Source organism: Saimiri boliviensis, chromosome 7 (assembly GCF_048565385.1).
Source record: "Saimiri boliviensis isolate mSaiBol1 chromosome 7, mSaiBol1.pri, whole genome shotgun sequence".
NCBI lineage: Eukaryota > Metazoa > Chordata > Mammalia > Primates > Cebidae > Saimiri > Saimiri boliviensis.
The window spans coordinates 92,260,598-92,275,333 of NC_133455.1; the positions used below are offsets into that span (position 1 = coordinate 92,260,598).

General features: G+C 45.1%; 1 protein-coding gene across 7 annotated transcripts in view; it reads left to right on the forward strand.

Annotated features, from left to right (window-relative positions):
- The window catches only part of TSPAN11 (tetraspanin 11), an 81,278-nt gene that overhangs the window by 32,658 nt on the left and 33,884 nt on the right, over positions 1 to 14,736 (forward strand). For all 7 annotated transcript variants that reach the window (XM_074403020.1, XM_039472371.2, XM_039472372.2 and 4 more), the window contains exon 2: positions 2,403 to 2,497. In XM_074403020.1, the coding sequence (XP_074259121.1) occupies positions 2,414 to 2,497 (84 nt within the window). In that variant the 5' untranslated portion in view covers positions 2,403 to 2,413. The remainder of the gene's footprint in view (positions 1 to 2,402; positions 2,498 to 14,736) is intronic.

Below are 14,736 nucleotides of genomic sequence, written 5' to 3' on the forward strand. Positions count from 1 at the left end.
AACTCTGGCTTTATTACTGACTTGCTGTGAGTTTGGATGAATTATTTAACTTGTCTAAACCTCAGTTATATTATGAAATGGGAATCACCCTATTTCCATAGGGGTATTAGGAAGATGGACTAAAATAATGCTTGTAAAGCATATTGTAAAACATAGTGTTCCATAAATACTAGCTATACAGAGAGGTTAAATAACTTGCCCACGTTCCCACAGCCAGTAAAATGGCAAGGCTGGCTTTCACATCCAGTCATCTGGCTGTAGGCTGGTGCTGACGCTTCTTTGGGGCCTCTGCCACCCCCAGCACAGGACCCCAACCCACGGTGTTGGGGGAAAGCAGCACTGAACGGTGGGGAATAGGAACCTCAACTACAGATTAGCCGTGGGACCTTAGAAAAGGCATTTTTAAATGTGCATCTTAAATATGCAAGTTTCCTCATTCTTTCTGCAGAAGAGTGAATTAAGGAATCCCAAAGGTTTCCCCTGACATTTTGTGGTTCTGTCTTCCCTACCATCGGTGGCTGAAATTTTACCATTAGAACGATTTCTTTTCCTTAAGCCCTGTCTTTTGCCTGAAGTTTTTTTTTTTTTTTTAATACAATTTTCCTTTAGAGAGCAGGGCCCTGACTGTGGTTGGAGTGAGTGAATCAGGCCCCTTTGCCACAAATAGAAGGTTCTGGGGCAGAAGTGCAGGGGCCCTGGCTGGAAGGGATGTGCACAGCAGGAGAAACTGCAGCCCAGAGCTGCCAGACCCCACAAACTCTGCCGCTCGCTAAAGGCCTGGCCCAGGACACCCTCTTGTCAGGACGAATGACGGCGAAATCACTCCGGTTAGATCCCCTGGCCGACCCCATCCACAGCCATTTCTTACAGCCTTCCATTTTTTTCTCCTATATCCTTGAAAACTAAATTGAAGAAGAGTGAGTTTTGTCTTTTTTTAATGAGAAAACTAACAGTCTTAAATTACCTTCTTCAAAGTCTGCAAATAGAAATCACAAATAAGTCAGCCACATGGCTCAGTGAGCCCATGTGCTTGAAATAAGAGGCAGAGCAACGGCTCAGAGGAAATAATTGGGGCATGGCCCAGCACCAGCCCAGGCAGCAACAACAGGATGAAAGGAGGGTCCAATTGCGGGTTGGAAATAATGGAAGAAGAGATGGAAATGCTAAACTCCCCAGCCCAGCATGTGTGTCTTCTCTGCAGGCTCAGCAGCCATGGTCCGTGGTAAGACTGAATCGGACAGCTGGCTGAGCGTCTCCCTGAATAAGCATAAACCATGTCTCTGCTTATGGTTCTGAAATAAAAGAGGTTCCCAAAATGGGGGTGATTTATTAAAGAGCGACTACTCTCAGTGTGAGTATCCAGATGCCCAGGGGCATATGTAGCTCAAGAAGAGGAGGAAATCACAAAGCTTCAGATTTTCTGAGGTTAAGACTGAGAAGCAAACAGGATTACCAGGCACAGTAGGCCCTGCCTTTATCGTCACCATTGATGTCATACTTCCCAGAGAGTCCATCAGGGGACGTCAGGACAAGAGACAGCATGGTGCTGGGGTAGAGGCGGGAGCTTTAGGACTGGAGTCTTAGGCTCTAGCCCCAGTTCTATGACATGTAATAATAGCTAACACTGATTGAACACATACTTCATGCCAAGGACTATGCTAAACACTTCACGTAGATTGTTTCATTGATCTCCAAAACAACCCTATATGTATCATCATCCCCATTTACAGATGAGAATGCTGAAGGATAGAGGTCACATAACGCCCTAAGTATCACACATCTTTTGACAGATCAGGGTATGAACCCAGGGAGTCAGACTCCAGAAGCTCTTGTACTTCTTCCTGCCATACCACCAGGTGTGGCTGGGCCTGCTTCCTCATCTGGAAAGTCAAGCTGCAGCAGCCAGGTCGGGTGGCCTGGGTGATCATTGGGACCCTTTCCAGCACAGGTGTTCTGCTCTGGGGCTTATGCCACACCTGTGGATGCAGAGTCCTGTTCAAATGATGCAGAGTGCAAGTTTCCTATGCAAAGTAGTGATGCTGAACGTGTGTGTGTGTGTGTAGGACAGGTATGCTTGTGTCCTGCAACCCTGAGGAGACTGGAAAAGAGATTAAGAACACAGTAAGACCCATGCAAAGTCTGTGGGTGACTAGGTCAGATCTTTGTCAAGAGGACAAAACTGACATCCAAAGGTCTGGAAGATTCTGCCCCAATTCACCTCCATTTGGTGTCCTTTGCAATTCCCTGATCTTTGCTCCATGTTGCACACATATAGCCTCAAAGCCCCCAACAGATAGGCTAATGAGCCCTTTGACGGGAGCCTTGCCAAGGTGCTCTGGCTCCAGGAAGGACGAGGTGGTTTTTAGTGATTTCCTGGCCCAGCCTATGTGTCTTCTCTACAGGCCCAGCAGCCATGGCCCACTTTAAGACTGAGCAGGATGACTGGCTGATCGTCTACCTGAAGTATTTACTCTTTGTCTTCAACTTCTTCTTCTGGGTAAGTGAATTCTGCACACACATCCCCTTCCCCAGGCACTGAATGAGTCAAGCCATCTTTTGTTTTTTGTGTCACCACTCTGAGGTTGATATCTTCCAAATCAAAAATCAACCATGAGTGAACTCGTCCCACTTTAAAGCAAATACGTACATTTGCTACTGAGAAGAAAAGAATTGGGTCTGCAGGTTGGCATGGAGCTCGTACCACATGGCATCTGAATAGATGCACAAACCTAACAATAAGCTTTGTGTTCTAGCCCTGCTGTGCAAAGGGTCCAGTTCTTTCTTCCCCACTAACTTGTCGCACCCATGCCTTTCGGAAAATGTGACTGCCTGAAATGATGACTGGAGTCCATTCACCTCTCATGGTTAATATTCTCCAGGCCCCGGGCAGAGAAACAGAAGTCCTGGGGGCTCTGACTACCACTGCCTGTGATGAAAATGATCTCTATGGTAACTCCCCTCAGGAGCCTGCCTGGGTGAGGTCTTCCAGAGGGGTGTCTGTCCCCTTGAAGCAATCATCCAGATAATTGGGAGCAGAATACTATCAGTTCCCACAAATAGACACTGGAATGTATATATTTGTTATTAGAGTCTCACTAAATTCGAGAAGGTAGAAGAGTGCCACGAGTGCAGGCTTTGCAGGCAGCTGGACCCGTGCTCTGCTGACTACTAATGGCACAGCCTTGGGCAACTTAAGTTCAAGGAAACTGTTTCCCCAGCTACAACTCAATGATAATTTCTAGCCTGTTGCAACTGATAATTTCTAGCCTGTTGCAGTTGCATTCAATAAATGCAGTATTTTGAATACATTAGATGTCAAATGCCTCAAAATGCCCCCAAATCAACCTATGATAAGGCAGAGCTGGGCTTCCTGCTTCCATGGTAAGGGAGAAGTCTTTCTGAGTCTTGGAAGCATCTCAGAAAGGCAAATGCAAAAGTGGGACATGTCTGAGTTTTCAGTCTTTCTTGCAGTGGCCTGCTTAGGATTGGAAAGTACCATAACATGAGAGGTTAGGATGGGTAGACATGGCAAGGCAAGAGTTTTGAAAAGTCTTGGAGAATAGACCAGTCAAGATGCTATCTATTAAAAAGTTGGGTAGTCTGCTATTTGTTTAAATGTTGTTTGCAAAGTTCCTGAAAGGAATAATAAAATAATTTGTCACTTTTATCTTCCTGGGCAAGAGTTTCCTGGAATAGTGAAGTCGTGATTATGAAGCTGGTGCGATAATAAAGCTGTGTTGATATGGACAGTAAACTGTGTGGTAGAGATGGTTTCCATTCTGAGACACAAATCCAGTGGATGATTAGGATTCTTGCTAAGCAAGCATTTCTGTTTAAGAATATTTGTTTCCTGGGGAGGATCCAAGATGGCCAAATAGAAACAGCTTCGAGTGCAGTTCCCAGCAAGAACAACACAGAGGGTGAGTGCCCCATCATATTTCCAAACAAATTTTCACTGCTCATAGACAAGGAGATTCCTGGGCCGAAAATCACCAGTTCAGCACAGTGGTTTCAGATGCTGCCAGGTTGGCGCACAGAAACTCACACAAATCTGGGCAGGCATTTCAACTGGTGCCTGGATGCCTGGGAGACAGAGCCACCCATTCAACTGAAAGGGAGGGGGCAGAGACAGGGATCTGGCTCAGCAGGTACCACCCCCGCAAAAAAAGCAATCTGAAACGCTCTGGATTGAGTTTTGCAGCAAGCGCAGCTGGACCCAGGACGGTCAAGCTCAGTGCAGGGAAGGGCGACCACCACTACCAAGGCAGTTCACACAGCAGCTGGGCAGTGCCTGCACCAGCTCAGCAGCTCCCTGCTGGCAGACTGTCACTAGACTACTCCATGTGGTGCAGGGCATATATGAAAAAAGGCAGCAGCATGACAGGAACTTATAAAGACAACCTTCCTAGGACAGAGCACCTGGGAAAAGAGGCAGTTATGATTTCTGCTATGGCAGACTTAAGAGTACCTGCCTAGCATCTCTCCATGGAACAACAGAGCCCACAGCTCAGCACTTGAGCTCCTATAAGGGACAGACTGTCTCCTCAAGCAGCTCCCCAACCCCCGTATACCCAAAGAGACACTTCATAAAGGAGAGCTAGAGCCAAAATCTGGCAGGTACCCTTCTGGGACAAAGATAACAGAAGAAGAAACCGGCAGCAACCCTTACTGTTCTGCAGCACCCGTAGGTGATCCCCAGGCAAGCAGGGTCTGGAGTGGAACTCCAGCAGTCCTACAGCAGGGTGGCCTGATTGTTAGAAGGAAAACTAAAAAAAAAAAAGAAATAACTTCATCATCAACAAAAAGGATGTCTACTCAGAGACCTCATCTGAAAGTCACCAACTACAAAGACCACAGGTAGATAAATCCACAAAGATGGGAAGAAACCAGTGCAAAAAGGATGAAAATACCCAAAACCAAATACCTCTCCTCTGCTAAGGGATCACAACTCCTCACCAGCTAGAGATCAAAGATGGATGGAGAATGAATCTGATAAATTGACAAACAGGCTTCAGAAAGTGGGTAGTAACAGACTTCTCAGAGCTAAAAGAACATGTGCCTAAACCAATGCAAAGAAACTAAGAACCTTGAAAAAAGGTTAGATGAGATGCTAACTAGAATAAACAGCTTAGATAAGAATATAAATGACTTGATGGAGCTGAAAAATATAGCACGAGAACTTCACAAAGCATACACAAGTTTCAATAGTCAAATTGACCAAGCAGAAGAAAGGATATCAGAGATGGAAGATCAACTCAATGAAATAAAACAAGAAGGCAGGAATAGGAAGAAAAAAAAAGTGAAAAGAAATGAACAAAGCCTCCAAGAAATATGGGATTATGTGAAAAGACCTAATCTATGTTTGATAGGTGTACCTGAATGTGACGGAGAGAATGAATCCAAGCTGGAAAACACTCTTCAGGATATCCAGGAGAACTCCCCCAACCTAGCAAGCCAGGCCACCATTCAAGTCCAGGAAATACAGAGAACACCACAAAGATATTCCTTAAGAAGAGCAACCCCAAGGCACATAATCGTCAAATTCACCAGGGTTGAAATGAAGGAAAAAATGCTAAGGGCAGCTAGAGAGAAAGGTTGGGTTACCCACAAAGGGAAGCCCATCAGACTCACAGCAGGTCTCTTGGTAGAAACCCTACACCAGAAAAGAGTGGGGGCCAATATACAATATCCTTAAAGAAAACAACTTTCAACCTAGAATTACAGATCTAGCCAAACTAAGCTTCATAAGCAAAGGAGAAATAAAATCCTTTATAAACAAGCAATTGCTGAGAGATTTTGTCACTACCAGGCCTGCCTTACAAGAACTCCTGAAAGAAGCAGTAAACATAGGAATAACCAAGTACCAGCCACTCCAAAAACATACCAAATGGTAAAGACCATCGACACAATGAAAAATGCATCAACTAAAGAACAAAACATCCAGCTAGCATCAAAATGGTAGGATCAAATTCACACATAACAGTATTAACCTTAAATGTAAATGGGCTAAATGCTCCAATCAAAAGACACAGAATGGCAAATTGGATAAAAAGTCAAGACCCATTGATGTGCTGTATTCAGGAAACCCATCTCACACACAAGGACACACATAGGCTCAAAATAAAGGGACAGAGGAAGATTTATCAAGCCAATAGAGAAAAAAAGCAGGAGTTGCAATCCTATAAAATGTACTTTAAACCAACAAAGATCAAAAGAAACAAAGAGGAACATTACATAATGGTAAAAGGATGAATGCATCAAGAAGAGCTAATGATCTTAAATATATATGCACCCAATACAGGAGCACCCAGATACGTAAGGCAAGTTCTTAATGACTTATAAAAAGACTTAGACTCCCACACAATAATAGTGGGAGACTTTAACACCCTGTTGTCAATATTAGACAGATCAACGAGACAGAAAATTAACAAGGATATCCAGGACTTGAACTCAGATCTGGACCAAGCAAACCTAATAGACATTTACAGAACTCTCCATCCCAGATCCACAGAATAGACATTCTTCTCAGCACCACATTACACCTACTCTAAAATTGACCACATTATTGGAAGTAAATCACTCCTCAGCAAATGCAAAGAATGGAAATCATAACAGTCTCTCAGACAAAAGTACAAGCAAATTAGAACTCAGGATTAAGAAACCAACTCAGAACTGCACAACTTCATGGAAACTGAACAACTGGCTCTTGAATGTTAACTGGATAAACAATGAAATGAAGACAAATAAAGATGTTATTTGAAACCAATGAGAACCAAGACACAATGTACCAGAATCTCTGGTACACATTTAAAGCAGTGTCTAGAGGGCAATTTATAGCAATAAATGCCCACATGAGAAGCAAAGAAAGATCTAAAATCGACACCTGATTATCAAAATTGAAAGAGCTAGAGGAGCAAGATCAAGAAACTCAAAAGCTAGCAGAAGACAAGAAATAACTAAGGTCAGAGCAGAACTGAAGGAAATAGACACAAAAAAAACTTTCAAAAAATTAGTAAATCCAGGAGCTGGTTTTTTGAAAAGATCCACTAGCCAGACTGATAAGAGAAGAATCAAATAGATGCAATAAAAAACGATAAAGGGGATATCACCACAGATTCCACAGAAATACAAACTACAATCAGAGAGTACTACAAACAACTCTGCACATAAACCAGTAAACCTGGAAGAAATGGATAAATTCCTGAACACTTGCACCCTCCCAAGCCTAAACTAGGAAGAAATCAAAATGCTGAATAGACCAGTAACAAGGGCTGAAGTTGAGGCAGTAATTTATAACCTACCAACCAAAGAAAGCCAAGATCCACATGGCTTCACAGCTGAATTCTACCAGACATACAAAGAGAACTGGTACCACTCCTTCTGAAACTATTCCAAACAATGCAAAAAGAGGGAATCCTTCCTAGATCATTTTATAAGACCAACATCATCCTGATACCAAAACCCAGCGGAGACTCAACAAGAAAAGAAAACTTCAGGCCAATATCCATGATGAACATAGATGCAAAAATCTTCAATAAAATACTGGCAAACTGAATGCAATAGCACGTCAAAATGCTTATCCATCACAATCAGGTAGGCTTCATCCTTGGGATGCAAGGCTGGTTCAACATACGCAAGTCTATAAACGTAATCTACCACATAACAGAACCAAAGACAAAAACCACATGATTATCTCAATAGATGCAGAGGCAGCCTTTGACAAAATTCAACAGTCCTTTATGCTAAAAACTCTCAATAAAGTAGGTATCAATGGAATGTATCTCGAAATAATAAAAGCTATATACAACAAACACACAGCCAATATTATGCTGAATGGACAAAAACTGGAAGCATTCCCTTTGAAATCTGGCACTAGACAAGGATGCCCTCTCTCACCACTCCTATTCAATATAGTACGGTAAGTTCTAGCCAGAGCAATCAGGCAAGAAAAAGAAATAAAGGATATTCAGTTAGGAAAGGAGGAAGTCAAATTGTCTCTATTTGCAGACAGCATGATTGTATATTTAGAAGACCCCATCATCTCAGCCCAAAATCTCCTGAAACTGATAAGCAAATTCAGCACAGTCTCAGGACACAAAGCCAATGTGCAGAAATCACAAGCTTTCCTATATACCAATAACAGACTTAAAGAGAGCCAAATCAAGAATGAACTGCAATTGACAATTGCTACAAAAAGAATGAAATACCTAAGAATACAACTAAGAAAGGATGTAAAGGACCCCTTCAAGGAGAACTACAAACCACTGCTAAAGGAAATAAGGGAGGACACAAACAGATGGAAAAACATTCCATGCTCATCCTTAGGAATAATCAGTATCATGAAAATGGCCACACATCCCGAAGTAATTTATAGGTTCAGTGCTATCCCCATCAAGCTACCTATGACCCTCTTCACAGAACTGGAAAAAACCACCTTAACCTTCATATAGAACCAAAAGAGCCTGCATTGCCAAGTCAGTTCTAAACAAAAAGAACAAAGCTGGAAGCATCATGCTACCTGACATCAAACTGTACTACAAGTCTACAGTAATCAAAACAGCATGGTACTGATACAAAAACAGAGATATATGCCAGTGGAACAGAACAGAGGCCTCGGAGGAAATGCCATGCATCTACAGCAATCTGATCTTTGACAAACCTGACAAAAACAAGCAATGGAGAAAGGATTCTCTGTTTAATAAATGGTGTTGGGAAAACTGGCTAGCCATGTGCAGAAAGCAGAAACTGGACCCCTTCCTGACACCTTACAGTAAAATTAACTCCAGATGGATTAAAGATTTAAGACCTAACACCATAAAAACCCTAGAAGAAAACCTAGGCAAAACCATTCAGGACATAGGCATAGGCAAGGACTTCATGACTAAAACACCAAAAGTATTGGCAACAAAAGTGAAAATAGACAAATGAGATCTAATTAAACTCCAGAGGTTCTGCACAGCAAAAGAAACAATTGTTAGAGTGAATCAGCAACAAATAGAATGGGAAGAAAATTTTGCAATCTACCCATCTGACAAAGGGCTAATATCCAGAATCTACAAAGAACTAAAAGAGATTTACAAGAAAAAAACAAACCCATTCAAAAGTGGGCAAAGGATATGAACACTTTTTAAAAGAAGACATATACGAGGCCAAGAAACATATGAAAAAATGCTCATCATCATTGGTCATTAGAGAAATGCAAATAAAAACCACATTGAGATACCACCTCATGCCAGTTAGAATGGCGATCATTAAAAAATCTGGAGACAACAGATGCTGGAGAGGATGTGGAGAAATAGGAACAGTTTTACACTATTGGTGGGAGTGTAAATTAGTTCAACCATTGTGGACGACAGTGTGGTACTTCCTCAAGGACCTAGAAATAGAAATTCCATTTGACCCAGCAATCCCATTACTGGGTACATATCCAAAGGATTATAAATCATTCTATTATAAAAACACATGCACATATATGTTCATTGCGGCACTGTTTACAATAGCAAACACCTGGAACCAACCCAAATGCTCATCGATGATAGACTGGACAAGGAAAATGTGGCACAAATACACCATGGAATACTATGCAGCCATAAAAATGATGAGTTTATATCCTTTGTAGGGACATGGATGAAGCTGGAAACCATCATTCTCAGCAAACTGACACAAGAACAGAAAATCAAACACTGTATGTTCTCACTCATAGGCGGCTGCTGAACAGTGAGAATACATGAACACAGGGAGAGGAGCATCACACACTGGGGGGATTAGGGGAGGGACAGCGGGGGGTAGGGAGTTGGGGAGGGATAACATGGTGAGAAATGCCAGATATAGGTGACAGGGATGGAGGCAGCAAATCACATTGTCATGTACGTACCTGTACAACAATCCTGCATGTTCTGTACATGTACCTCAGAACCTAAAGTGCAATAAAATATATTTTAAAAACGGATGAACGAGGTTTAATCAAGAGGCTAAAATAGGAGGCACATAAGATAGCCAATAAAATAAATAGGATGTGATGAGGGTAATTATGGAACCATGTACAAGACACAGATCTGGGACAGAGGACAGAACGGTTTGCTGGGAGAGGGGGCAGAGTCAGCTCTAAGGAGGTTTCTTCTGGGCTCTGAGATGGGTTTGGAAGATGAACAGGTGATCTCACGTTCTCTCCCAGCTCCACCACTCAATAAGACTCATGATTTCGCTCTTGTTTTAGGGGTAAATGGGACTGGGGAAGGCAGCAGAGGAGTAGTATTCTAATTTATATTATCAAGGGCTAGTTAAAACCAGAGAGCCAAAAACAAGGATGCCTCCAGGTGGAGAATGGCCCTTAGCATGACAAGCTTATCCTTGAAGAGTCCATAAACCAAGGCAGCAGGAGCATGGGCAGGAAGGAAGGGGATAGGGCAGGAGCCAGGACAACTTGAATCCCAATAAAGGAGGATCCTCTGGGCAGGGGAGTTCTCCACCCTCAGTGAGGAGGAGCCCATGGTTCAGGAGGTGGGAAATGCACAAGGAGACGGTCAGTGCACGGGCTGATAGTAGACTCTGCATCTGCTGGCCAGCTGCTACATGCCAGGCCCCACACCGGACTGAATCGCCTTCCAGGCTGAACAGGAGCTCACTCATGGGAACCACACTCATCATCTGTGCTCCTCCTCCCTGCTCAGTCTCATACATGGCACCATCACCCACCCACTCCAGACCCCGCAGGGTCCCTATAGACTCCGCCTTCTCTCAGCAACAACCGTGTGACCATTCCCCTCTGCCCTCCAACCTGTCTCCATCTCCCGCCACACTGCCCACCTGGATTCCCCACCGTGGTCAGCTCCCAGCTTCTGCTCTGCCACAGGCTGAGACATCCCCATCTGCTCCCATGCCCAGGGCACCAAGCCCAAACTCTCGCATGGCCTCAGGGCTCTTACAGTCTGGCCTTAACCTGACTTTTTGGCATCATATTTGCTACTTTCTTTACCCCACACCTGGGTTTTAATCACTTTGAACTAAGTAGTTGTTTTTTCTTGAAAATAGTGTGGTTACCTAATAACTCGGGCACTGTTAGCAGAGTGGTAAACAGGGTGAACTCCTGGGTGCAGCGCAGTGTCCAGTCCAAGCCCCTCTGTTTATTGGCTGTGTGGATTTCGATAAGTGAAGCGGTCCTGTGGGCCTCAGGGAGGCTCGCTCTCATCCCTGCCCACCTTTCTCACATTGTTCTCTCTGCCCTCCCTCTTCTGTTGAACTCCTACACACCCTCTAAAGCCCATTTTGAGATTGTGAGTGTGGCACCTGCTCTGACTGCCCTGGGCAGGTGAGTTCAACCCTCTCCTACATGTCTGTGGTGCTGCTCACCTCACAGCAGCCCTCGGCCCTGGGGGGTGGGGATCTCCCCTCACTCCCCTAAGAATGCGGCCCAGCACCCGGCAGCCGCCCCAGTAAGTGTGGAACTTGGTGGATGGGGCTCTGTAGAGGGCTGTGGAAATGGCATCTGCTCCCCCACCTGCCTCTGACTGCTGAGCTTCTGGGGCAACAGCTGGTGTTTCTCTTTCCTGCTTTATGGTTGTTTTGATTTTAAAGGGGCAGTCTACAAAGTCCCAGCAGTCCCAGAGGGGAATGGGCTTTCTCTCTGGATCATTAGGAAGAGGCGCCTGGAAAGGCTGGGGTTGGACCCTAAGGATCTTAAGGCTAGACTGATGCTTGGTTATTCTCATTCTTTCAACCAGTACCCACTGTGCACCTGCTACAGTGACGTCAGGCTCTTGGGCTGTCATGGGACCCATACTGCCACTGTCCCTGCCCCAATATCTGACTTAGTCAGGGTCTTTAGTCACCAGGGTGACTTCTGCTCTGAAGAAGAGAATGGGTCTAATTTGGGGAGCAAACACAGCATGAAGGCTCAGGGAGAGGACTGGGAGACTAGGTCTGAACAAGGCTCAGTTTCTTTTAAAGAACAGCTTCCCACTCCCACATCAGAAGAATCAGCTGAACCCTGGGCTGCAGCCCCAGTAGAGCACAGCTCAGCCCTATTCCCACAGGCAGGCAGGGTGGATGGCACCCCTGTCCCACGCCCAAGCAACCAAGCTCTCCAGGAGGGCACACAGTGGGCATCAGGCGCTGCTGCTCACTTTCCTCATGAACGAACTTCTCCGAGTGCCAGGCATGCATTTCTCAGGCTAATGCTTCACCCCGTCGTCTTTCTTTCCTATGAATAGAAAGTTCCTAAAATTACACAGCAGGGGTAACCTGCTCCACCCCTCCCAGCCAGCTCAGCTTGCAGCCTCGTTGCCTGGCTTCACCCTTTGCAGGACTTGCTGGCTAGTTGGCCACAGGCTATGACTTTGAAAAATGTAGTTATTGCCCAGGCAGTGGCTCACGCTTGTAATCGCAGCACTTTGGGAGGCCGAGGCGGATGGATCACCCGAGGTCAGGAGTTCAAGACCAGCCTGGCCAACTTGGTGAAACCCCGTTTCTACTAAAAATACAAAAATTAGCCAGAGGTGGTGGTGCACGCCCCTAATCCCAGCTACTCAGAAGGCTGAGGTGGGAGAAATGCTTGACCGAGGAGGGAGAAATGCTTGACCTGGGAGGTGGAAGTTGAAGCAAGCTGAGATCACACCACTGTACTCCAGGCTGGGCAACAGTGCGAGAAAAAATAAAAGAAAAATGTAGTTATTACCCCCGTGGAAAATTACACCCATTTCTGTAAAGAGCCAAATACTGTTGAATCAACTGTATGCCAATGGCTTCTGAGTAGCTCACTGGAATCAGATCTCTCTCTGTCCCATCAGTCCCTCTTCCTGCTCTCTGCTGACGTAGGCAGTTTCCAGGTGACTTGAGTGACAGCTTTGAGCCCCTGGTTCAGAACCATTTGCCGGAGGTGCTTTGGCAGAAACTTGACCCTCGGTACTAACATGGACAGTTTAACCATGTGGAAGGGACCTCAGAGGTATTCCCATCCAGTGCCCCTAGTGTACAGATGAAGAAACTGAGGCTTAGAGGGGCTGCTTTCTGTCCCCCAGTCATGTGGTTAGTCAGGGGCACCGGCAGAACTAGAACCCAGGTTGCCGACTTCTGCCCTCCCGTGAGTCCCTCTGGTGACCATCCAACAGTGAGCAGCGTTAATTTTCTGATCCAGAGGAAAGCTTGTTTTCTAAAGAGCTGACCATGTCCCAAGCAGGAGGCCCCCCGAATGACTGAAACCTTCTCATTCCTTACCTAAGGACATAACACTCTGGGAGAGAGTTGGAGGCCCTCAAAACATTAGATCCACAGGGAAAAGTACTCAAAGGGATTCCCAGTGGTTAGAGGTTGGAAACCACTGGTCTAATACAACTCCCTTATTTGAGAGATGAAGAAGCTGAGGTCCAGAGAGGTTAAAAGACCACGTTTAGGTCACCCGCTAGTTATACAAAGTTAGGACCCTCACCTAAGCCTTCCAGACATGCTGTAGGGGGAAGAAAGAATTCTTTACAGGATATTTGGCTACAAACCCTCATTTTACACAATTTTGTTGACCCAAACTCAGGAAATCCCTCACTGGTCAGGAGGTTGTATGAGGTAACCTATACCCACAGAGAATTTTAAAGCCTATTGTATTCTAGGATTTCACTGAATCTAAGATATCATCAGTGGTACAATACATTACTGTTTTTTGTACCACTAAGAAAAACTACTGCCAAGTATAACTGTAAAATACTATCAGTCATAAGATACATCCCAATTTTAGAGATGTTAAAATGTGAGGGAAAAAATGTGTGCATCATGGCATTAAAGAAATCTGTATGGTAGCTGCTCCCATTCTGTTTGCCATAGCCCTGATGGTGTCCTTCCACCTGGTGGAGGTGCCAGTGGAGGTAAAATGGCACTTTGAAGAAATAGCATCTACTAAAGATGCCGAAGTAGCGGAGCAGGCCCAGCCCAGTCTGTGGGAACTAAGACAGGTGGCAGAGAAGGCGGAGGACTTGAGCCCCAGCTGGGGAGTGAGATGATGAGGGCATCAGTGGAGTGGGATCTGGGGACAGAGTCCTGGATTTGTTCTCAGGATATGTAGGTTTGAGTCTCAATTCTGAAACTCTAATGGTGTCATCTTGGGTACATTCTGATTCTCTTCAAGCCTCAATTTCCTCATCTGCAAAAGACAATGTGCCCTGCCACCCTGCCCCATACTCACAGAGCTGTTGCCCAGCTCAGAAGAGAAAATGGTAAATACATGTCCACTTGCTCAACAGATGTCTGTGACTGCCCAGAACAGAGAACTAAGAAATGACAGGGTAGGTTGTGTGGAGTCTTCCTGGGGCAGATGGGGAGCTCCTCTCAGTGACAAGGCTCAGGGAGGCATGGACAGAGCCCAGGGCACTTCTCTAGCTTTGAGCACACCCAGGACCCCTTGAGGAAGCACCTGACATCCATCAAAGGAAAGAGACCCATCCTTAAATGGGGACAGGGAGACTAGCGGGCAGAAGGCCATCTTCCCAGGAGCAGAAGGCAGAGAGGGTCAGGAGTCCTGGGGTCATGTACCCAAATCCTGGGCAAACACTCTAGTACTTCCCATCTGGTACCCTGAAGATTCTGTGCGTGTGTACATACACACACATTATGCCCTGCTGGGTCTAAGAGTCACAGAAAGAGTTACTTGGCTTCATTGCAAATAGAGCCAGGCAAGTCGAGCCATCTCTGCTATATTTCCCAAGCACTCCAGTTTCTAAGGAGGCATCCCCCCATCTGCAAATCAGGAGTGTC